The sequence below is a fragment of the Scardinius erythrophthalmus genome (genome assembly GCF_964197995.2).
Source record: "Scardinius erythrophthalmus genome assembly, chromosome: 12".
In the NCBI taxonomy this organism is placed as follows: domain Eukaryota; kingdom Metazoa; phylum Chordata; class Actinopteri; order Cypriniformes; family Leuciscidae; genus Scardinius; species Scardinius erythrophthalmus.
Genome location: NC_138232.1, coordinates 21,943,489 through 21,969,715, shown reverse-complemented (window position 1 = coordinate 21,969,715; position 26,227 = coordinate 21,943,489). Strand labels below are relative to the sequence as shown.

The following is a 26,227-nucleotide window of genomic DNA, read 5'->3' as shown; positions in this document are numbered from 1 at the left end:
AAAATCCAAAGGGTGCGCATTATGGCTGACACTACATGAACACTTTACAGTTGGTTTTATGACTGTAGTCGTTCTATTCAAATGATATTGAAGTTTGAAACGTGTATACCAAAGACGTATACACTTTAGAGACGGTCCCTAAATGTGCAAATGTCCAACGTCAATGCCAGTCTATCACTGGGAAACGCTCAGCATTAAACTTTGTGCGTTATTCTGAGTCCATCTGCTTGCCTGCGAGTTTGGTCTTTTATATCACTGTAATTAGTCCATTAAGCTACGTTAAGCGTTTTATATGTCCAGCAGGGGAATCCTGACGTTTTGAGGGAAACCCTAATAGCTTGCATGCAGCACATCGCCACAATATAAAGTTAAGGCAACTAAACAACCAAGAGAAATATACGTCAACCTCAAAAATGTAACATTGGATCTGCGTATCCGCATCGGGGAATAACATTATAATCTTGTTCACGGTAGAGAAAGATGCTTGTAGGCTACACAGGGAAAGTAACCGTGAAGAAACTGAATTTAACATACAACCGCCGTCATAATAATGACAAATACACTTACATTGCTGTTAAATGAGTTTAATGAATGAATGGCTTGCTCTAACAGTTGCTGGTCTTCGTCAACAACACGAGCTTTTGCACCTCCTGCTGGTGAGGTTGACTAACAGCAGATGGATAGTATGCTCGATAATCTATTGGTTTTCCTGCAGTTCCGTTGAATTTACTGTCGAATTTGAACCACTGAATTTGTGGAAGCGAATTTGTGGTAGCGAAATAAAATGGACCGAAAATTGCCTGTTGAATATTATAGGTTGTATTTTTAAACAGTTTGAATATTTTGGAAGTGAAATATGAAAGGTGAATATGGATTATTGAATTTTTAATAATGAAAATGTGTTTGAAATGTTTTTAATTGAAATATTCACAGCTTAAATATTCAACCATGTTGAATTTCAGCCCATAAAAATGCAAGCCCTAAAAATACAATGCATTAAAATGCAAGCATGGTTAATGCAATGCCTATTATTTTTCAAGTAGTGCAATTCAACAGGCTTTTTGTTTCAAAAACATTTGAGATTATTTTACTTCCATATGTAAGAGTAACTTACTTAAACTACTTATTGATAACTGATATGCTAAGTTAGCTCGCTAGCTTTACTTACAGCAGACATGTGTATGCTTATTAATCTTCGAGGCATTTAGCTGTGAGTGAGGTCTCCCACACTGCTTAATCCATTGTCGGCATCTTTCCGCTTAGTTGGGGGCCTTAAGCACATTTTCGCGCAAATTCATCTAAAAGCGCCAAATTTGGCACAGATGTAGCTCAGGTCATACCGAAATGATTTAGCTAGGGCGCCGGAGGCAGCGACCCTCGGGGCCAAGATGGCGGCAAAATCCAATATGGCCGCCGTCCGAAAAGGGTTCCGGCTTTAACTTTTGAACCACATGAGTTACAAATACAAACTTGATATGTTTTTCAGCTTAATTGATCATGAGAAACACATAGGAATGTTTATATTTATGACCCAGTATATCTGGACCCCTTAATCCTCCAATTCCAATATGGCCGCTGTCCAAAAAAGCAGTTTGGGCTGTAGTATGGGGCCTTACACACCATTGTTCGCCAAATTCATCTACAAGCACCAAATTTGGCACAGATGTAGCTGAGGGGATACTGAAATGATTTAGCCAGGGCGCCCGAGCTAATGGTCCCTGAGACCAAGATGGCGGCCAAATCCAATATGGCCGCCGCCTGAAAGGGTTTCGGCTATAGCTTTTGAGCCAGATGAGATACAAATACAAACTTGATGTCTATTTTACCTTCTTTGACCATGGGAAACCCATAGGAATACTTACATTTATAATTGGGTATATCAGGACCCCCCAAATTTCCTAAATTCAATATGGCCGCTGTCAGAAAAACGGTTTTGGCTACAAATTTTGAACCAAATGCGCTACAAATGAGGATGTGGTGTCTATTTTATGTTTATTGACCACAGGAAGTCTATTGGCATATTTATATTTATGCTTGTGTAAGTCTGGAACCTGTATTCTTTTCAAAACTGTGGTTTAAAATCCTTTTTTTTACCACAACTTTGAAGGTTATTCTCAATGTTGATTCATTTCCTTATAAAAGTGAAATGGTTTTCAGTGTACCACAGGTGAATACATTTCAAAGTGTAATCATATAAGAAAGAATAAGACACAATTATAAATTGCAAGGCAATATTTATATTATGTTAAATTGTTAAAATAATAATATAGTCAATTTTTCCAAAACTCTTAAAGGTTTGCTTAGCATAACAAAAAAACAGCAATAACATAAAAAACAACAGTGAATTCTCTTGGTCTCTCACATGAATTATCATTATCACTCACAATCACCGGATCTGTCATTGTCTTCACCATCATTGTTTGTACAAGCACCCTCACATGCACATATAGAAGTGCAACGAACTCCGGCTTTACAGCACTTACAGTGCCCTCTACATGCTGTCTTGCAGCCACAGTGGAGGAGAATGGTGCAGGCTTTACTGGCGTCTCCGAGATTAGTCCAGTAAGGTTCCCAAGTCTTGCTCGTAGAGTCCCGAAACCATCCCCATGCATTAAACTTTGGGATATCTTGCTGGACAGCGGTTGCCTGATTCCGGTAGAAGCTGGCCTGCAGCAGTGCTCTTTTGATGTGCTGAATCAATGCAGCTTGGGTGGGTGGCAGGTTCTCGAGAGACTTGGTACCATTCGAGAAAAGGAGATGTCTAGCTTCATCTACACAGCTGGAACCACAGCTCTTGCTGTACATGATGAGCTCATGTGACAGATTCATAGCTCATGGTCCAAATGGTCCGGCCAACTACTGAAAAAACATTCCATGACTACGTTAACACCAATATTGCTGGATCAAGAACCGGATCAATAACTAAAGTAGATTGGAGAACTCCAATTCCAAAACATAACTGGATATATCTATTATATATATATTGGATATATTGTTATATATCCAACTATTTGGATATATCAGTGAAGAGATAACCAAGCATGGCATGTCAGGTAAACTCCTCCTTTCCACCAAGAAAGATGCTGTACTCTCCAACAGACCAGGGTATGACATGTCTGCCCTTCAGCCTTGTAATCATCCAGAAGCAGATACAAGAATAATCCTGCATCGTGCACATGCTGGGGCCAATGGCCATAAAAAGGCATTTGTCCGGACTGTCGACAGCGATGTTGTCATCCTTGCCATCCGCTTCTTCAACACACTCGGCCTCACAGAGCTCTGGATCGGCTTTGCAGGTGGAAAAAACTATAGGGACATTCCTGCTCATGAAATCATGAAGGATCTTGGTCCCCAGAAGTCACTAGCCTTACCACTCTTCCACGCTTTAACAGGCTGTGACACAACCTCAGCCTTCCTGTGCCATGGGAAAAAGAGTGCATGGGCAGCTTGGGAGGCAACACCAGATCTCACAGAATCTCTGGTTACCCTCACCTTGGAGCCTGAACAGATCAACAATGACGTCCATGTCCAAAGACTGGAGCGTATGGTCAAAATCATGTACAGCAAGAGCTGTGGTTCCAGCCGTGTAGATGAAGCTAGACATCACCTTTTCTCGAATGGTACCAAGTCTCTCGAGAACCTGCCACCCACCCAAGCTGCATTAATTCAGCACATCAAAAGAGCAGGCCAGCTTCTACTGGAATCAGGCAACCGCTGTCCAGCAAGATATCCCAGAGTTCAATGCATGGGGATGGTTTCGGGACTCTACGAGCAAGACTTGGGAACCTTACTGGACTAATCTCGAAGACGCCAGTAAAGCCTGCACCATTCTTCTCCACTGTGGCTGCAAGACAGCATGTAGAGGGCACTGTAAGTGCTGTAAAGCTGGAGTTCGTCGCACTTCTATATGTGCATGTGAGGGTGCTTGTACAAACAATGATGGTGAAGACAATGAGAGATCCGGTGATTGTGAGTGATAATGATAATTCATGTGAGAGACCATGAGAATTCACTGTTGTTTTTTTATGTTATTGCTGTTTTTTTGTTATGCTAAGCAAACCTTTAAGAGTTTTGGAAAAATTGACTATATTATTATTTTAACAATTTAACATAATATAAATATTGCCTTGCAATTTATAATTGTGTCTTATTCTTTCTTATATGATTACACTTTGAAATGTATTCACCTGTGGTACACTGAAAACCATTTCACTTTTATAAGGAAATGAATCAACATTGAGAATAACCTTCAAAGTTGTGGTAAAAAAAAGGATTTTCAACCACAGTTTTGAAAAGAATACAGGTTCCAGACTTACACAAGCATAAATATAAATATGCCAATGGACTTCCTGTGGTCAATAAACATAAAATAGACACCACATCCTCATTTGTAGCGCATTTGGTTCAAAATTTGTAGCCAAAACCATTTTTCGGACAGCAGCCATATTGAATTTAGGGAATTTGGGGGGTCCTGATATACCCAATCATAAATGTAAGTATTCCTATGGGTTTCCCATGGTTAAAGAAGGTAAAATAGACATCAAGTTTGTATTTGTATCTCATCTGGCTCAAAAGCTATAGCCGAAACCCTTTCAGGCGGCGGCCATATTGGATTTGGCCGCCATCTTGGTCTCAGGGACCATTGGCTCGGGCGCCCTGGCTAAATCATTTCAGTATCCCCTCAGCTACATCTGTGCCAAATTTGGTGCTTGTAGATGAATTTGCGCAAACAATGGTGTGTAAGGCCCCATACTACAGCCCAAACTGCTTTTTTGGACAGCGGCCATATTGGAATTGGAGGATTAAGGGGTCCAGATATACTGGGTCATAAATATAAACATTCCTATGTGTTTCTCATGATCAATTAAGCTGAAAAACATATCAAGTTTGTATTTGTAACTCATGTGGTTCAAAAGTTAAAGCCGGAACCCTTTTCGGGCGGCGGCCATATTGGATTTGGCTGCCATCTTGGCCCCGAGGGTCGCTGCCTCCGGCGCCCTAGCTAAATCATTTCGGTATGACCTGAGCTACATCTGTGCCAAATTTGGCGCTTTTAGATGAATTTGCGCGAAATTACCTATTTATGTGCTTAAAGGGTTAGTTCACCCAAAAATGAAAATTCTGTCAGTAATTACTCACCGTCATGTTGTTCCAACCATGTAAGTCTTTCGTTCATCTTCGGAACACAAATTAAGATATTTTTGATGAAATCTGACAGAATTCTGACTCTTCCATAGGCTTCCAGTGTGACCGAAACTCACCGGCCCAGAATAGTTATTAAAACATCGTTAAAATAGTCCAAGTGACTCCAGTGGCTCAATCTTAAGTATATCAAGCGACGAGAATACTTTTTGTGCGCAAAAACAAACAAAAATACCGACTTTATTCCACTATTCAATTCCTTCTCTCTGGGCCTCGTAGTGTTTTTGCGTAGCGCGTCTGTGTTGCACGTCATCACGCAACACACACATGACCTTCTTCGGCCAATTGTGAGCCTACGTGGTGACGTGCAACACAGACGCGCTACGCAAAAACACTACGAGGCCCAGAGAGAAGGAATTGAATAGTGGAATAAAGTCGGTATTTTTGTTTGTTTTTGCGCACAAAAAGTATTCTCGTCGCTTGATATACTTAAGATTGAGCCACTGGAGTCACTTGGACTATTTTAACGATGTTTTTAATAACTATTCTGGGCCGGTGAGTTTTGGTCACACTGGAAGCCTATGGAAGAGTCAGAATTCTGTCAGATTTCATCAAAAATATCTTAATTTGTGTTCCGAAGATGAACGAAAGACTTACATGGTCGGAACAACATGAGGGTGAGTAATTACTGACAGAATTTTCATTTTTGGGTGAACTAACCCTTTAAGGCCCCCAACTAGCTTGGGTCTTGGACTTTGGAAAGTAAAAAAAAAACGAACCCTCCCTCTAAACTTTTGGGGTACCTGGAGTCAGACTTGCAGGTGCCATAGGCACATCGTTTCACCATCTTGCTGAAATCGCAATGTTTGACGGAGGTCCTTCTCCTTAGTTACAGTTGCTGAGCTAGGATTGGACGAGGACCGTTCGAGGGCGGGGTTTTGCGAACGGTCAATTATTGCCCCTACATTTTGCCCCGGCTCTACGTTTCACGTACAAGTATGAAATTTGGTACATACATGTAATGACCCAATACCTACACAAAAGTCTCTTGGAGCGCAGCCCTAGACACAACAGGAAGTCAGCTATTTTGAACTTCCTCTCAGATTTTGTGCAGTTTTTGCCATTTCCTGATGTTGTACTTTAACGAACTCCTCCTACAGTTTTGATCTGATCCTCTTCAAATTTGGTGAGTGTAATCTTAAAGGTATAGCGGAGGATCTTTCCGAATTTTAGATAAGAACCGCCCTCTCCACTTTTTGAAAAAATGCACATGCGCAACACTCTACTTGCTCCCGATAGGGAACGCCTATTAAACGTGTGCGAGGTTCTCCTCGTGCACGCTCTGTTTACAAGTTGCTGTCGGCATCGCTCATACAAGATTACTTTCCAAAAGAAGATTTGCACTTTTTCTCCAAATAGCATGCCAAACTTTACCTGTCAAGTAGAAACTTCGCGACTGAGGCATCAGTGGGAAGCCCAACCTGTGTTTTCAGCGCACGCCATCGTGTGAAACAATCTCCCAAAAACACTCTGATCTTGTTTCTCTCTTCTGAGGCCTTTCTCTTCTTCTCATACAGTTCGTACAAACTTTTTCTCTTGCGACCCTCAGACATTTTCAAAGGACCCGGTGAAACGGCGAGCTTCAATGAATGGCTGAGCTCTAGCTCACCACACATAAACACCTGAAAGTGCGCATGCGCAGAAAGCGAAAACTAAGGGACGAGCACGTACGACGGCCTTACGTTACATATCACCAGAATGATTGACACTTAGGTGGACCAATAGTTTACACTACCCACCCGGAAAAAGAAAATCCTCCGCTATACCTTTAAGGCCTTTACTAAAGGAGCCGGGTGGCAGTGGCAGGGGTGCGAGGGCCCTTTTCATCGCTGCTTGCAGCTTTAATTTTTAATGTTTTTGAAAGAAGTCTCTCAAGCCTGCATTTATTTGAAAAAACAAACAAACAAACAGAAAAAACAGTAATATTGTGAAATATTATTACAGTTTAAAATAATGGTTTTCTATTTTAATATACTTTAAAATATAATTTGTTTCTGTGACGCAAAATAGAATTTTCATCAGCCATTACTCCAGTCTTCGGTGTCACATGATCCTTCAGAAATCATTTGAATATGCTGATTTATTATTAATGTTGGAAACAAAAGTGCTTTTTTTTTAAAAAAATTTAGGATATAGGCCTACACTACCATTCAAAAGTTTAGGGTCAGTAATTTTTTTCTTTATTTTTTTGAAAGAAATTAATACTTTTATTCAGTAAGGATTTGTTAAATGTTAAATATAAAGATTTATATTGTTAGAAAATTTTCTATTTTAAATAAATACTGTTTTTTTTTTGTTTTTTTTATTCATCAATGAATCCTGAAAAATGTATCATAGGTTCCAAAAAAATTATCAAACAGCACAACTGTTTCCAACATTGATAATAACTGAGTATCAAATCAGCATATCAAAATGATTTCTGAAGGATCATGTGACACTGAAGACTGGAGTAATGGCTGCTGAAAATTCAATTTTGCATCACAGAAATAAATTATGTTTTAAAGTATATTAAAATAGAAAACCATTGTTTTAAATTGTAATATTATTAATTTTGTGTGCTTTTGATCAAATAAATGCATAAATGACTTGATGATCATAAGAAACATTAAAAATGTTTCACAGGCCTATTAATCAGACAATCATATATATGATCGTTCAGAAATCATTTAATGTGAAATTAAGTGTGCATCTTTATACTAAAAAGGTCTCACAAAATTGGACTTACCTTCCAGCTGAGACAAAGATTTCATCGTTCAGGTTGGTGAACTCAATGGCGAAGCAGTGACCAGCACTCTGTGCTGAAGCAGGACTGCCACATATAGCCTTCTTACTCTCGATGTTCCACACCACGATACTAAAAACATAACGTAAACATGCTAAGAAAGGACTTTCTAATGTACATCTAGATTAATTAATATACAAGAAATATATATATTGCCTAATCAAACCACAAGAGGTGAGAAACCAAACCGAAATATGCAATGGGAAATCAATTTAAGATCACTGCAATAAGAACTATTTTACCTGGCATCATCCTGTCCACCCAGAGATACCAGATACTTGTCATTTGGGGAGAAGCTAAGATCTTCAACTTTAGCTTTATGAAGCACAAGACGAGCATAAATCTCCTTCTTCTCATAGTCCCAGATGATAACATCAGCCTGTAGTGAGAAATGATCATCTCATTCCAATGTTATAAGAATGAACTACTAAGGGAGCCCTGTCTTACAGTAAAAAAAAGCATCTGCCAGTATATATGTGAATAAATTGCTACTTATGTTTTCCTACTTTTATTGCTCCGGCTCACCTTAAAGCCCATGAAAGTGACCTGTCCAGATGCAATATAGCGCCCACTTTTAGACACAGAAATGCAAGAGACGTTGTTCGTGTGGCCATGAAGGAAATCCTGTTTTCCACTTCTCAGACTCTTAATAATAACAGTGCAGCCAAGAGGATAAATAATATGTTCTCTGTCTGGATGCACTTTGAGTCCAGAAAACACATGCCCTGGATAAACAATGTAAGTTAGATGCTTTGATACCGTTGAATTACTTTCATCTTATCAAATACTGAGAGTAAGTTATTGTTTAAATTTGAAAGACCAAACAATCAAATGAGAGATTTTTCATAGTTCACCTTACCATTAAACCCAATAACAGCCTCTAATGCGAGCTGAGGGACTTCTTGCGTGTCTTCTGCCATCGTGATACAACTTGCAGCTTCGGATGTGTGTCGTAAAGGCTGCTGGCTTCGGGAGCTAAACACACGTATCTAGGCAACAGTGGCACGCTGTGTTTGGACTCGTTGCTCAGTAGCGTAAAGAGAGTTAATTTCACTGAATCGATTCATTTGAATCGATTCAGTAAAATTAACTCTCTTTACGCGGTTTTTTTTTTTTTTTTTTAGAAGACACAAAAAATAATTTAGAATTCCTGAGTAGAATGTTGCAGCTTTTTTTTTAGTTGTTAATTAGGATGTCTAAATAATTTAAGCGATTTGGTTTTGTCGGATCATGAGTCATTTAATTAACTGTCGGCTACTGTAGGCGGGAGGCTTTGTACAGGTTTTTAGCATGGTTTTTAGGTGTGTTCAACTGAGCAGACATCAAAGTACCGCGAGAGCGATTTGAAAGGGGCCGAAGATCAGCAAAATCTCCGCTAAACCGAATCTTAAGTCCGAAATGCCTCGAATGAACACAAGATGGCTTCCACGACAGATCAACACACATGTAAGTTCCTTTTTTATTGATTGATTTAAATGGTTTAATTCAGGTTTATTTGGTAGATTTCAACATAGTTTTGAAAACTCAATTAGCTAAGTTTCAAATGATTACCGCAGGGACAGACGGAGATGTGGAAAAGCTTATTCGCCTTAGGGCGGAGAAGGATTACATGTTTTCTGGCGAAAGAAATGCAGCCCGACTTGGATGGGAGTAAGTCGGTTTAGTCACTGCAATCAGTTTATTACAACAATAACAATAGGTAATTTGTGATTATCAAATGTGATTTGTGATTTTCCCATGTTAAAGGGTGTTAAATGAATCACCCAGTATGAATTTCTTCTACTGAACACAAAAGAAGATATTTTGAAAAATTTTGAAACAGTTGATGGACCCCACTGATTTCCATAGCCCCCCCCCCCCCCCCCATATTCTGGAAGTCAATGGGGCCAATCAACTGTTTGGTTATCGACATTCTTCATAATATCTTCTCGGCAGAAGATGGCGGCCACAGCCTAATCATCCATCCATTTACCAAACCGCTGGTCCAATGTGGCTACAGGGTAATATACAGGTATAAATTGCTTTTTAATTGATTATTAATTTTTTTTAATTATGGTTTATATGCAAGTTTCTATGACAGAGTTCAAGATAAATCTTTTCATCCCTACTGGAGCTGCCAGTTTGCTAAGTTTTAAGTGATTATTATATGGCAAGCACAAACTATGCCAAAATGACAGCTCGTTTTCATTCACTCCTTTAAGTGGACTGTAATGTAGGGAATAGTGAATGAGGGTATAGGTGGCGATTTCGAACACAGCCATGAATGTGATTTCCGGCTGATACAGACCTGCGGCCGATTGATTAGAGCATCCCTTTTACTTAAAGGGCACCTATTATGCAAAATTCACTTTTACATGGTGTTTGAACATAAATGTGTGTTGGCAGTGTGTGAGCAAAACCACCCTAGAATGATAAAAATCCACCCAGTAGTTTTTTTACTATCTCAATAAATCATAAGCACTGTCTCAGAACACCCTGTTCTAGATTTCCCTCACTGTGACGTAGAAATGAGCTAAGCCCCACCGACGTGATTAGATTGACATCTGGTTTTGGCATAGACCCCGCCCTCAGTGATCTGTACACCATCCTCCATTGTTTCAACGACAGCCGGTAATGTCTCCTAAGTGTAGTGTTCTGTTGCGGGATGCAAGAATGGACATACTAGTCTTCACTGACATCAGAGCCACTGAAAACGCAGCGGATGGATTTTATTTATGAAGAAAAGGCGCCACTTAAACTTCCTAAATACGAGAATCATTTTCTGACTGTTTAGTGAACGAGGAAGTTAATCCTCAAGTTAATCCTCAAGTGTGGATCGTTGCCTACTGTTCGCGATCCAACTTCACCTCCAGAAGAAGTAAGTGTATTTTATTATTTTTGAGCAAATAGTCATTTCAATCGATGTCAGCCAGTTCAACAACAACTGCGTCTAAAGCTATTTATTGTCGTCGTCATTGGATGTCTCAACAAACAACGTCAGACTGTTTTATGTCACGTACACTATAATTTTTTGCAGCAAATACAAATGTAAATAAATTAAGGTCTGCTCTATCTCCATAGACAGTATATAAACGTCTATCTCCCTCCCCTTAAGAAATAAATAAATAAATCGTTTGTACTTAACGTTAGCAAACGTTATCACAGTATTTGTGTGTGTGTGTGTGTGTAATTTAAAAAAATTGCACGAACGTTATCACAGTTCGTGTGTGTGTGTGTGTGTGTGTGTATGTGTGTGTGTTGCACATCCATAATTGCAAAGAGGACACGATTAAAACTTTGTAAGTAAGTTACATAAATGTATCCAATAACCATTCCGAGACGTTTAGTCCATTCTCATTCGTGTTTATTCTGTGCCGAAGTCTCTTCATCATCTAGGTCCAGCAGCTGGGCGGGGATATGCAGCTCATTTACATTTAAAGTGGTACGCACAAAACAGCTCTTTTTAAAACAGGCCCCAAAAATGACATTTTCAAATGGTTATAATAAATTAACTGTGGGGTATTTTGTGCTGAAACTTCACAAATGCATTCTGGGGACACCCAAGACCAATATTACATCTTGTAAAAAGGGGCAAAATAGGTGCCCTTTAATACTTAATTTATAGGTTCACAAAAAGATTATAAATCCAGCCGTAGCTGAAGTCAAATGCCTTTTGGTTCGATTTTTCAGGTGTTTGATTAAACTTTTCAGGACAGTGGACCATTAGGGCAAAAGTTGCCCACCCCATTAATTGCGGCAAATATGTTACTTTGCACACAACTTATTGGTTCAGTTTTGGTTTGCAATCTTTTACCTAAAATAAAACCTGCTCTGGAGCAAAGTTAGCCATGTAGCGTATAAGGTGTCATGGTGATGAACAGATAAAAACCAACCCACCTCTTTGAACTTCCAGAGTTTGCTCAAACTCAAACATACAGGATGGGTAGCCATTGTAACTAGCTTTGTGCTGCAGGCCTCAGTATTTTATTCCACTCACACACATTGCTTTTTATATCCACTTTATTTACTACAGCCATGATTCAATTTCAGTTGCATCTATTTGGTGTAGACGTTCTCTTTTTATTTACAACATTGTAGATTTTAATGTTTAATAAAATTCAACAAACTGTTGTTTGAATACTGTCTTTGAAAACTAGTTATTCCAGAAATGCAGAGAATGACAGGACTACAAATATAAATAATATACTGTAAGGCATACAATAAAAAATAAGTATTTGAAAATGTAAATAAATAACATTGTGGAAATTTGAATCTTAAATGCTATTTACAATTTATTTCTGTCCATACTGCAGTAGCGCAACAATGTACAGCATTCCTTCACAGTGATTGCACTACACTAAATCTCAAAATACACTAAGTTCATAGTTTTGTCTCAAAGCATGATGTCATTTTGCCAGTGTGACCTTTGATATATGTGGATACATTCCTCCACAGCGCTCCTACAGTCTTCAGTGTGAAAGCAGCGGTGGAACAGACAATGAATGCTGGATACCCCACACCTCTAGAGATTGGATCTTGAAGCTTCTCTTGCAGAGTGGTGGACTCTCAAATGTATCGCAGCGTTCAGAATAACCAGCTGTCAGATCAGCCTGCAGGTGGAGCGCATGGCCGCCATCGCCACCTAGGATAGACCGCAAGTAAAGGTAAAGGAGTGTATACACAACATTTCATCTATATTAAGGAAGACACTGTTTTTTACCAGTAATGTTGACACAAAGGCAACGTTCCAGCATGTTTGCAGGTGAAATGTGCACATGGGGTATGCAAATATGAAGCCTGAGAGGCAGCCAAGTTGTTTATGATAACAATAGGGGATAACTGACATGAAATATGTATTCTGAAAGAAACCTTTCCTTCACACTTGCTTAATATTCATGCAAGGTTTTTATTTTATTTTTAAAAACATTTATTTTGTTTTGGGGGGGAGCTCACCAATAAAAAGTGTCTCATCGTCTCCTGCCATGAATTTGAATGTTGACAATGTGCAGAAGGAAGAAGACTTGTATCTTTGGTCCTGAGAGGCTGCAGTGGGTCTGTCCACAGGAGTGTTTATTCGAGAGCTAGCGGAGAGAGTTTGATCACTTTTGTCAGACATTCCAGAGATCTGCAGCACTGTACGCTGGTACCGTTCCATTCCTGGTCGTAGCTGAAAAATGTATTTGCAATCAGGAATTAAATTATTCTGTTATCGACTATCGCAAATCATATTTTGGAGCATACAATGCGACATTAAAGGAGAACTCCGGTCAATTTTAACATTGAGCTCATTTTTTTGTACATTTGGAGTGCTGTCAATACAGAGAACAACGACAAAAATCGGTGTTTCCTACACCGAGTTATTCTATTTTTAAAATTTGCACCCTGTTGACTTCAATGGGGCAAGTACTAAACCTGCTTTTAGCCTCTTAACATCCTTGATGTGTCATTACAAGTGCACAGAAAATGTGAGTGATTCCTTCTGAGTGAACACGAGTGAATCTGACTGCAGTAGATGTGAAAGATGTATAAAATGTATAAAAATGATGTTATTTAAGCCAGCGCAAATACCTGTGTTTACATCCTGTTTCATAGTCCATAGTAATCGATTGCCGAGTTCACGCGCGTGATCATATAGGTAACTAAACCTATGCGCGTGAACTCGGCAATCGACTACTTTGGACTTCAACCGAAAACAGGATGTAAACAGGTATTTGCGCTGGCTTAAATAACATCATTTTTATACATATCTTTCACATTTACTGCAGTCAGATCCACTCGTGTTCACTCAGAAGGAATCACTCACATTTTCTGTGCACTTGTAATGACACATCAAGGATGTTAAGAGGCTAAAAGCAGGTTTAGTACTTGCCCCATTGAAGTCAACAGGGTGCAAATTTTAAAAATAGAATAACTCGGTGTAGGCAACACTGATTTTTGGCGTTGTTCTCTGTATTGACAGCACTCCAAATGTACAAAAAAATGAGCTCAATGTTAAAATTGACCGGAGTTCTCCTTTAAGTACAATTTAAAGCACAACTAATCAATTGAATCGGATGGCAAATGGAGACTTACTCACAGTGAAAACAAAGCACTCTCCTGTGCCAAAGAACTTAAAACCCTTTTCATCACAATTCTTGTGCGCCCAATCAGAAGACAAGAAAGCTCCACAAATCTGCGATGGAATGAACAAAATAACGTAAATGTAACACAATATTGAGATTTCAGCATTTTTGTAAGATTTTGTACAGCTACACTTTAAAACAAGATGGTTCTTTAAAAAAATCTGTAATGGCCAAAAAATCCTTTCAAAGCCACATCATTGATTTTCTGAAGCCTAACCATACGTTACTTTTAAAAGTAATGCATTACTATATTGCGTGTGTATTAATGCATTACCCAACATTGGTCATGACACACTCTTAAAAGATACTTGATGTCCTTTTAAAAATGTCTTAATTTTAACCCTCAGACTGTTACTACTAATCATGTTTAATTTTCTCTTTTCTTTCTTCCTCTTCTTCTTTTTTCTTTCTTTTTTTATGACATTTTTATTTGTGACAGCTCTGTTCACTTAAGGATACTTTTCTGCTCCTTTTCACTAAGCAAGTACGTGACAAAGATATTGAATGTATGATCCATGTCAATAGTTTTATGAATAAGCATGCCCACTCACAAAAATGTTAAAGTTATCTCATTACTTTTTTTTTCTCTTATCCTTTTAACATTGTGAATGGCTCGCATGTTGGCTGCATTTGGCCTTCATAAACTTAATTTGATGTACACTGCAACTCTAAACTCATTTGTGTATTTCCACCCAGACAGCAGATGATGAGATTGTGTGTTACAGAATCTGAGAGAAACTGACACTCAATAACATCAAAATGCACTCATAACGATAGACGTAAAAACCTGATTGTGAAGAAATTTCATTTGGAACTTCATTACATTTATTTTGTTTCTTTTTTGTGTTTTATTTATGTTTTTATTCATGTTCACTGTCAACTGCCATTTATTAATGTATTATTTATCCATTTTTTTTTATTATAAGACCAGATAGACAGAAGAAGGGAAACACTCATAATGCTAATAAATAATATATAAAATGAATAATATTAATGAAAATAAACTATTATTAAAGAGGTTATTTGTAACACAGACTGTATACATCTACTGTATATAGCACTTTCAAAGCATGGTTCTTTATGGAACCTTATAAAAAAGGTTCTATTAGGCACCATAAAGGCTTCTGCTATTGCTACAAGCTGAAGAATACTGTCTGGCTCTGTTTAGGACTATTTTTCTTAAAAGTGTGTGTACAGATGAATACAGACATACCTCTTCATCAGCAGTTTTCAAGAGTAAAACGGTTGGATCATGCCCCTCAACTTTGGAATAAAACCTGTTTTCAAAAAAGACATATTTCGAGGTTTATGCATTTGAAAAACGATTTAATATCATTAAATATTTTTCATTGATATTTATAATATTTAATTATGATTAAATTGGTGTTTTTATATTATGGGTCATGGGTTGTTTTTAATGTATTTCAACCACTTGCTAAAAACAAAACAAAAAACTAAGAAACATTATAAAATGCAATATATTAAATCTAATAATTAATATAACTATTATTTATATTGTAAATGGTTCTTTTCATGGAATGATTCATGTGAGTGTGTCTGTGTAGAAAAAAGACATACAAGGAGAGACTTCTGCCATGAACATTTGTACTGAATAGTTGCACAGGACTGAATAGAGCGAATCGCTCTGGAATCCAAGCCCAGACCACCCTCATCTCGGTTTCAGTCACTACAGAGGAGCTGAACTTCCGGAAATCCATAGCTTGGTATGAACTAGGAGATAAAAATAGAGTTTCACGTGTAATAGGAATTCTGAAATTCTTAAAAAAAAAAATATATATATATATATATATATATATATTTTATTGACCTCATAAACCCCTCACCTCTTATTGTGGATGTCCTTATGAATTAGTGCGTGCTTGTTTGCATTGAAAAGATAAGTTAGTTGGTTGCGTGTGGGCAGCTGTATTTCAAAAGCCCTCTGAAGCAGCGCGTCAATCGTACTGTGCCGTGCCACGTTCTCCACAAAACTCTTAATGTCTTGTCTGAAGTCATCGACGTGGGCCACTCGTGAGGACACGGAGACTTTGTAAAGGCTGAGTAGAGCAAGAGCTACACGGTATAAAACTTTGTAGCCCTCCATTAGATAGACATCCAGAACTCTGATAGCGTATGTGAAAGGTAGATCGGCAAAGATCCACATGATCCAGTCAGAGTAGAACTCGAACAGGTTCTGGTGAGAGCTGGCTATTAGCTTCCGGATGCCTCTGCAGTATTTATTGGCGAGGTCACCAAAGGTCATGCACGAAGCACGTGAAGTGAGGAAGGTCTGGTCAATGTAACGCTTTTTAGAGTCTGTGTAGGTCACCAGGGAACAAATACTGTGGAAACACTGGTCTTCATCCTCACTGAAGTGCAAGAGAAGGGACACCAGAGCGGACAGGATGGGACAGAAGGTGACGTCAGGAAAATGGTGATTTATACAGATGAGAATTTTTTTCACTGAATTCAGACCTGCTTTATTTAGGCAGTATCTGGGGATTTCCCCATCCTCCATGAACCTTGGGAAAGGGTGTGTGCTTGTTTGAAATTCCCCAAAGAGCTTCCCAACTAGGGCATGATAAGTGTCCACATCGGTGTTGATGGATGTGCTCTCGATGTTGTGGATGATGTGTTGGTAAGCCTTGGCTCTGAGAGTATGAGGCATGGACCAGAATCCTGTACGGCCCATTGCTTTGAGTTCATAACGGTCACTCGAGAGGATCTTCCGATAACGGATGGCCGCTTCTGGATCAATCTTTTCCCAGTCTACATACTGACCGTATTTCATCCTGGCAGAAGAGCTTATCTCCCAGTTATCTACCTCAGAAATGGTCATCATGGGTACACCCTTTAAACTTCCTTTATTTCCTGTTTAAATGAAGCATGTTTCAGAATCAGCTGAAAGGTGCAATTGCTCAGAGTAAAAAAAAAAAAAACCTACAGCACTATGATTTTAATATTAGTGATATTACAATTGATGTTCCAAACCATATAGAAAATTCAAACCAAATGTAAATATGTTCAAAGATCAAAAATGACCTGGTAATTCATTTATTTAGCTGTAATTTTTACATTATGTGTCTTGTCATCTGACACTACAGAAATTTCTCATTTGAAATGTCTATGAGCATGTGTACTAATTATTTTATCATTCAGTTGGATATTGCTTTATAAAGCAAAATAAATGAATTACCAGGTCATTTTTGACCTTTGATTTTTGAACATATTTACATTTGGGTTGAATTTTCTATATGGTTTGAACATCAATTGTTCCAAAAGATCAATTGTTTTGATCTTTCCCATCCTCCTATAGGTTGGGACTCACTTTGCATTAGGGATTCACAATATATATCGGTAAAATATCGGTCACCAGATTAAAGATTTTTTTTTTAACTGTCACTATATTGGATTTTCCAATGTGCATGGTCATTTCATTGTTCATTTCTCCTATTTTTACTTTCAGATACTCAGTTAAAAACAAATCCCCAAATTAATATCTCCCTGTGCTTTATAGTAATATGTATAGTAAGCTGTGATGCCTAAATTCAATTTTTGAAAAATGTAGTAATTAATAAAGTATCATTAATATACACATTAATATTAATGCATTAACACAATAATAATAAAAAAATGCTCCTACTTTTCACCCAGAAAATGTTTTAACCATATACGCATTATTTGGGGATATAAAGTTGGGCTAAAAGCCGCATTTCAGGGCTAAATTAATGGGAAATTAAATGAATTGCACACAGATGTGTAATATTTGTGAGATTATTTATGATTTTATCAATGCTGGCAAATCTAACTTTTTTCTTCTTCTTTTTTAAAGGTAAAAAGATCTCACTTACGCACCTGTAAGTTCCTTTTTGGCCCATTTGCTTGAGTGTCCTTTAGGTCTTTTGATTGGAGGCTTTGCAGTGATACATATCCCACCAGTGTTTCTTTTGCCATCCTCATGGTGTAGTGATCTTGCTCTTGGTCGGATAGCATTGCATCTGCTAAAATGACCTAGTCCCTCATCATCTGTGTCACAAACATAAAAAGATCTTGAACGAGGTCTAATGTGGCTTCTGTCCTCGTCAGCCTCTCCCGTTGAGCGTTTTGCTTCGTCAGAGCTGTAAAGAGATCGAGAGCGTAGTCTGCCAGAATTTGTCCGGTCTGCAAACTGTGCATTACTGCCACTCTCCACATTCTGGACATTCACATTTGTAGAGCCAAAATGAGCACATGCAACATTTGAAGTAACCTTTATCATGGCCTCACCAGTTCACATAAAGACTTTGAAAGGTAAGTTCACAGTAGGTTTGTTGTTCTCTTTGTAATGCCCTGAGACAGCTGGCTTTTGTTGAGGCGATGACAGTCAGGTGATCTGTTCAGGTGGTTGTAATACTACTGTATACACAGTGGAAAATGTCAGACGTCCTCTATTTTTTGTCTTTAGCAATCAACTGTGAACACTCGAGTATAAACACTTAATAAAAGCTATATGACATAAAGCAATGGTGTCTAATTTAATACAACATATAAATATTTACACACTGTAATAACTAACTAAAAAAACAATTAAGCTTATATATGATCAGTTTATAATGTGAATGGATACATGTTGGATTTATTCTTATAAAATTATTTAACATGTTTTTCCAGTCAAATATTTTTGTGTCACAAGCCATAACATCATTGTTACAGGATCAAATGCATATTAATGTATGACAGAAATATGGTTGGAAACATTTCAGAACATCTTTTTCAAAATATTTATTGAAAAAAATAATAATAATTGAGTACAGCATTGACAATCATCAAGAGGCAGACAGTTCTCAAAGGGTTTATATGAAAGTTTTGCACTCTCTAACTCCTTTTGTGTTTGGAAACATAGAGGAAATCTTCTCCTCTTCTTGAAGTGTCACAGAATGTTGATACCAGAAACATTCTAATGAGCTCTTTTCCAGGAAATTCAAAAAGTCAGCGCTTCTTGTTTTCAACACACTGTTATTTATTCAAACATACGTATGTTTGGATGTGAAACAAATTATTGAGGCTCAAAATGGGGGCTAATATCATTAAATAAGATGCTAAACCTGTTCTTTTTGTTAGAATGTTACAGGTTAACACACTTTGGTTAAGGTTTATCTTAATGTTTATTAATGTTCTGAATGTTCCGATCCAATCTGACTTCTGACCTGTAATGCTGCCTGAATTATCAGGCAGTGCTCCTCGTTGGCCAGAGGAGAACTGGCCCCGACTAAGTCTGGTTTCTCCCGAGGTTTTTTTTCTCCATTCTGTCACCTGATGGAGTTTTGGTTCCTTGCCACTGTTGCCTTGGCTTTTGGCTTGCTTAGTTGGGGATATTTAATATTCAACAATATTATTGTTCTGCCTTACTTCAGGTGGACGATGAGGCAATTTTCTTCTAGAAACAAACTTTGTTGTATTATTTTCATGTTATCACTGTGAAGCTGCTTTGATACAATATGTATTGTAAAAAGCACTATATAAATAAAGGTGACTTGACTTGACTTGACTATCTTATAAACATAGTGCTGCTTCATATTAAAAGTGAGTGCACAGTCAGAGAACTCCACATAAATCAATTCAATTATCAAGTAAAATTCAGATACAATTATTTTGCTTATCTCCCTGATAAAAGTGGAACTTTTTATTTTATTTTTATTTTTATAAGATAGTTTCAAAAGAGTTTTAACAATAAAGTGTGAATAGATGGACAGAAGAGTATAGCTACATGTAACTGTGCCACCTCCTGAATTTAAAAGAAATTAATTATTTACAATAACGGACACTTTAGAATAAGGTTGACAGGACACATTTTGTAAGATAAAAATGCTCAAATACCCAATGCACTTGTCTAGTTTAATCATTTAATTTAACAACTGACAGATCAGATGTCAGGGCAACAATTCTTCTCTCTCTTGTCTCTGCACTAGGCTAGTTTTGCATATGGTTATGCATCAACGTTATGCCCTCATATTCTGGTTGTTTAAAGTGCCCCTATTATGGTTTTTCAAATATTCCCTTTTATGCTGTGTGTAATATAGCTGTTTGTGAATGTAAAAGTTCTGCAAAGTTGTAAAGTCTAAAGTGCACAATAAATAAAGATATTGTCTCCCAAAAAGAAAGAAATCGACTCTGAACCGCCAATACGAGTCGTTTTTCATTCGAATCCTACTGCTTTACGGTTCTACGTCACTAGAAAATACATTTGCATAATGTCCCCCTTTGTTGTCTCCACCCGCGAACAACTTGACCAGCCCGCAACACGTCATTTTACTGACGACATGCTTTTCAAATCTCGGAGTTCAACACGGGATTCGCAAAACACTTGCCCTTGAAAGATGGGTCAGTACCCAGTTTATTTGGACCAGCTTTCTCAGAATCACAACCTGTAAGTATGAATAATTATTGATTTATATATTTTCTACCGGGTGTTCAAAAAAACTTTGTTTTGTGTTTTATATTCTGTAAAAACTCATGTTAGTGTGTCACTGAAATACTTCTGCTAATCAGTTGTGGGCCACTATTACCTAACTGTGTCCATTAATGCAGATCGTCTGTCGTTCTCACTACTTTGAGTAAAGATAAAGGATGGAGCAAGATTTGTTTGTTACATCAGTCATTCAAGTTAGTGCTAATGTGCGCTGTTATTGATACAGTTCTCGCATTTGCACCGCAATAAATTAGAAATATACACATTGGTTTGTTGATGTGTATATCACTCTTGTAAATGCTGATAGTGAGGAATTACAGTTGAAACATCTATAATGTACCTCAAACTGAGTAGCTTATGAGAAACATCCTGATTGAGTCGTCCTTGTGATAGAGGTTCGGTTTGAATGACTAGTTCTTCCAATGTTTAATCATCGGAATCTTGCTCAGATTGATATGGTAAAATCAATGTCATCGTTACTGTCTTTACACTTCAATCGCTGTAGAAAGCTTCCAGACAGAGCTGACGTCCAGTTATAGTAATAGGCGTGTAGCTTCCGACAGGCGCTGTACACGGTAGACCAATCACAACAGACTGGGCTATCTGGCCAATCAGAGCAGAGCAGGCTCTTGGAATGGAGGGATTTAAAGAGACTGATTCATCCATTAACCGAAGTGTAGGCATTGCAGACCAGGGCTGAGGTGGTGCTGGTGAGGACAATGGAGGAACTGAAGGGAAGGAGGAGCCAGTTGGAGCTACAGGGGTGAAGGGTCGAAGCGCAGCCGGCGACAAAGAAATCCGTGGTGGAGAAGACGATGCACCAAGGTGAAGCCAGAGGGATGAGGGAGTCCATGGTAGTGCCAAGAGAAGGTGGAGCCGATAGGTCGGAGGGCTGAGGTGTAATCCGGGGCGTAGAGGCTTGAGGGGGAGCTGAGGGATCCATGCCAAGGTGGGGCTGATGACTAAGAAGCCCCTGGTGGATCCGTGCAGCATAGCGGAACCACTGGAGGAGCTGAGAAGCTGAAGGCAGCGATGACTTGGACAGTTAGAATTGGGCTTATTCAGCGATAACTTGGGCATATCCAGACTGATATGATAATGGATCTAGACAGGACCATCAGTGACTGAAATGCAGCAAAAGCCTCCTCATCCTCATCCACATCCCACAATACATTTACCCAGCTCTGTTCAAATACCTCAGCCACAGGAGGGTGGGCGGGTCACCAATTCAAGCCCACGAACTCCACTAAAATGCCGTCGATGACTGATGCCGTTGGCGGCACGGACACCTGGATTGACTCTGCATTCGGCTTGGGCTCTGGAATGAAGACAGCCTCTGGCGATCACTCTGACTCGATCTTTGGCTTGCTCCGTAGCGGCTGGCTGAGCTCTGGGTCTGGAGTGGGGCTGGCAATGTCTTCATCCGTGATGGAAACAGTACAGGAAGAGTCATTTTATACCAGCACCCACTCAAGGACCATGAAAAGGCAGACGTGTCTTTGTCTGTTCATTCAGGCTGGCCAAACACACACACACACACACACACACACACACACACACACACACACACACACGCACACACACACACACACACACACACACAGGGAACAATATTGAAAATGCTTCAGGCATGTCAGATCTAAAAGGTCACTTGAGTGGTCCTCGAGGGATCGATGCTCCTGCTCCACACAGAGCATTCGGACTGCTGGTATAACCATTTTTAAATTCAAAAGTATGGCCATGAGACAAACAGCAAACCACATGGTAGCTAACATGTAATCCTGCTGTTGCAATCTCTGCCTCCCTCTGGCTGCTTGTTGACAAAAAGAAACGCGTATGTGTGACGAAGTGAGCCTTTTCGGTTTCCTTAGTGTAAACAAAGGATAGCGGGTGAATCAGTCTGAGTATACAGTGCGAATGTAGTAAGTGACGCAGTCTATTTTCTGGTTGAATGCTAGCAAGCAAAGTGCCTTTATGCTGTGAATGTGTAACGTTACCTCTGTGAGTAATAAAGCCCGAGTTCATTGCTGAAATCAACCAACGCATCATTGTTTTGTGCTTCGGCTCTGTTAGCCCGGATCACTAGACGCAAGTTACCTGCCATGAGCCAAATTATTATGTTGAGACCAGCTCGCTCCCAACTACAGTTCGGAGCGTGAAAGCTGTAAAGGTAACACTGGGGGCTCGTCCGGGATCTAACAAGCAAGAAAAAAAAAAAAAAAGAAAAAAGTTTGTCGGACACAGAATGACGGCGCTCGGGGCTCGAGCTAATGCTAGCGCTGGGACTACGAGGTCTGTTGTGATGGAAACCCCAATAGTGAGCACCAACCCATTTTTAACGGATATAAGAGACATTAATAAAGACCCAGTTAATCACGGGGGACGGCCGATACGCCGACATCACCAACCCTTTCGCGGATGGCACAGAACGAACGTTAGCCGCGGACGGCGCGATTGTTTATGGCAGGATGCCGTCATTCAACCTAGCACACCACCGTCATCACGATTGACTAACCCGTTCCTAATGCCCGTGGAACCTCAGAATAAAACAGATGGTGAGTCCACATACCTTTATCAGCAAACATGTGACTGTTCAAAACGTATGACATCCAGCTCAGCTGCAGCTCTACCGTACAGTTTGAAAAATAGCCCCACTCCAACATTTGCCCTTCGCAGTGCTAACCAGCTTGCTAACCCGTTCACTTCCATGAACTTTACGGCTCAAAACCCATTTTCCCCGGCCCACGCATTGCTCTCCCAGTTCACTTCGACACCTTTTCCACCCTGCTTGCCCCGGCCCGTGGAACGTAGTGGAGTAATAAGCTATGATGATGACTATGCCTCACACTGTGATCGATACCAATATGGTCAGTCAGCTGTGGAAAGGGCCAAGTCGGCGCCACGTATATCACACAAAGAGGCAGATGTTGAAATAATGGACACTAGTGATGATGAGTATTATGGGCATAAAGAGAGAATTCCAATATTAAAGCCAGGCCATTTTGATGGAACGGGCTCCTGGAAAGACTTTATTCACCGGTTTGAAAGCTGTGCAAGGGCAAGCCATTGGTCAGAAATGACAATGGCGGTTCAACTGAGATTCAGCCTGACTGGCGCGGCTGGAGCTATCGTCCATAAAAAACCCAGATCTGACCGCTGGAGCTACCGGCGGATTGTGACTGAAATAGAGACCGCCTACGGGCCGCGCTCTGACCATGCGGAAGCCATCGGCATTGAACTGAGACAGAGGGTTAGGGGGCAAAACGAAGCCTTACACCTATTAAGGGATGACATATACGAGAAAGTGTCCATTGTGTATGCTGACCGTACAGAGTTGGAGCAGGACGCCATCAGTGTGGAGGTCTTCACCAATGCCCTGGCCGACCCTGAAGTGGTGCAAAAACTACTGGAGAAGCAGCCGCGCACCCTATCCAGAGCGTATGACATCGCACACAGCTACGAGACTACCAAGAGGGCCGCCAGAATGGTCACACAGTTCATGCAGCCTGGCCAACGTGGTCTCGTAAATCAGAGAGCCAGGGCCACCACAGTACGTGAGAATAACAGCAGGCCAGCTTGCGTGGAGCCAGTGGGTGTAGCTGTTTGGTCCATCGACTCGCCGGAGAGGGCTCCAAGATTTAATCAGCAGTGGCGCCAGAAGAGAGACACAAATGTCAAAATGGCTATGGGGGATGTCCAATGCAACAACTGCTCCGGTCTGGGGCATATCCAGAGGAACTGCCCTTCCCCCCGTCGACTCAGACAGCAAGGCTGGACAGTCAATAAGAACACAGCACCCGACACAGGTAAAGTGGTCACCTGTACTGTGAGTCAGGAAGATGACATGTGTGTTAAAATATTGATATATGAACTGGAAATGTGTGCTCTGCTTGACTCTGGTGCTCGGAGGAATGTGTTGCCCCTCCATGTCTTTAACTCCATTTCCACAGAGTCCAGAACCCCAATAGAGCCATCTGTCGCACAGGTCCTGCAGGGTATCGGCCCCAGTGGTTTGGCAGTGCTGGGGGAAGTCAACCTACCAGTACAAGTTGGGAGCAGAGCTACCAATGTGAACTTTATTATTGCCGACACAACAGAGAACACAGAGGTTATTCTGGGGCACCCTTTCCTCCATCAGACAAGTGCCCAGCTGGACTATGGTCGCCGTGAGATAACCCTCTTTGGTGAAAAGGTACCTCGTCTTAACCCAAGCCATCAGTCCCGGGTGCACATTGTCAGAGTGGCCCGCACAACAGTGTTGGAGTCTGGGTGTGAGTATGTAGTGCCTGGCACTGCCCACCTGCGCCATGCTACTGAGGGAGATCTGATGCTGAGCCCAACCAAGGGTTTCATAGAAAAGCACCATGTTCTTGTGGCTCACATCGTCGTACAGGCGCAGCGGTCAACCAATGTGCCCATCAGAGTCTTTAACCCTGGTGCCTTACCTGTCACTTTGAAGAGAGGTGCTGTGGCGGGGATTCTACAGCCAGCCACGGTGTTGGGGAAGGTGGAGCCCCAGCCACCCTTGGCCCCACCGGCCCTTGAACCTACTAACTCTGTCTGTGCTTCTTTACCTAGCCACCTGCAGGTCCTGTATAATGAGAGCTGTGGTAGTCTGTCCAAGGGCGACCAGGAGAGGTTGGCCCGCCTGTTACAGTCTTACAGTGACGTCTTTTCCTCGGGGCCCACTGACCTTGGCCGTACTGGACTCGTGCAGCATGATATCCTCACCACCCCGGGTCCGCCTGTGAAACAGCAACTACGTAGGATGGCTAGAGACAAACAAACTGCAGCAGACCAGCAGGTGCAGCAGAGCCTGGACACTGGTGTGGCCCAACCCAGCAACAGCAGCTGGGCTGCACCAATCATTATAGTCAGAAAGAAGGACGAGACCTTGCGGTTATGTGTCGACTACAGGCCCCTAAACGAGAGGACCATAAAGGATGCTTATCCACTGCCCCGCATCCAGGACACTTTGGACACACTGTCCACTGCCAGGTACTTCAGCACGCTGGATTTAACATCAGGGTACTGGCAGGTGGAGATGACGCCGAGAGCCAGAAAAGCCGCTGCTTTCTGCACCCGTAAGGGCCTGTTTGAATGGAACGTGATGACTTTTGGACTGTGCAACGCGCCGGCCATGTTCCAGAGGCTCATGTCCTGGTGGGGCTGCAGTGGGAGACCTGTTTGGTCTACCTCGATGACATCATTGTCCTGGGGCGGGACGGAACTGAAATGTTGGAGCGGCTGAGTCAAGTGTTCGGCAGACTACGCGCAGCCAACCTGAAGCTTAAACCGTCAAAGTGTGTCCTGTTCCGAGAGCAAGTGGCTTACTTGGGGCACATTGTCTCCGCCAAAGGTGTCGCCACCGACCCCCAAAAGATCCAAAAAGTGGCTGGGTGGCCTGCACCTCAAAACGTATCTGAAGTGCGTCAGTTTATCGGCCTGGCCTCGTATTACCGACGCTTCGTTGAAGATTTCGCCTGTGTTGCCAAGCCCCTCCATGAACTGACCAAAAAGTATGCACGTTTTAACTGGACGGACGAATGCCAGCAGGCGTTTGAACAGCTGAAAAGCCGTCTGACGTCAGCACCCGTGCTGGGCTATCCCCTCGACAGTGGCCAGTTGCTCCTCGACACGGATGCCAGTGACTGGGGAGTTGGAGCAGTCCTCTCCCAAGTGCAAGAAGGTGAG

General features: G+C 40.7%; 3 protein-coding genes across 3 annotated transcripts in view; 1 reads left to right on the top strand and 2 right to left on the bottom strand.

Annotated features, from left to right (window-relative positions):
• Positions 1 to 9,020, bottom strand: part of cfap52 (cilia and flagella associated protein 52) — a 21,091-nt gene extending 12,071 nt beyond the window's left edge. The window contains exons 1-4 of the mRNA XM_081381759.1: positions 8,844 to 9,020; positions 8,510 to 8,709; positions 8,227 to 8,363; positions 7,928 to 8,056 (exon numbers count right to left, since the gene is read on the bottom strand). Coding sequence (XP_081237885.1) covers positions 7,928 to 8,056; positions 8,227 to 8,363; positions 8,510 to 8,709; positions 8,844 to 8,904 — 527 coding nt within the window. The 5' untranslated portion in view covers positions 8,905 to 9,020. The remainder of the gene's footprint in view (positions 1 to 7,927; positions 8,057 to 8,226; positions 8,364 to 8,509; positions 8,710 to 8,843) is intronic.
• stx8 (syntaxin 8) overlaps positions 8,966 to 26,227 on the top strand; it is a 93,305-nt gene continuing 76,043 nt past the window's right edge. The window contains exons 1-2 of the mRNA XM_081381763.1: positions 8,966 to 9,430; positions 12,419 to 12,627. The gene's annotated coding sequence lies outside the window, so the exon portion shown is untranslated. The remainder of the gene's footprint in view (positions 9,431 to 12,418; positions 12,628 to 26,227) is intronic.
• On the bottom strand, positions 12,433 to 18,343 carry LOC308699607 (TBC1 domain family member 24-like; the record flags this gene model as incomplete). Its single annotated transcript, XM_081380502.1, has 7 exons — positions 12,433 to 12,605; positions 12,917 to 13,130; positions 14,040 to 14,135; positions 15,299 to 15,362; positions 15,664 to 15,816; positions 15,930 to 16,956; positions 17,941 to 18,343. The coding sequence occupies 7 exons, from the start codon at positions 18,341 to 18,343 to the stop codon at positions 12,433 to 12,435; spliced, it is 2,130 nt and encodes a 709-aa protein (XP_081236628.1).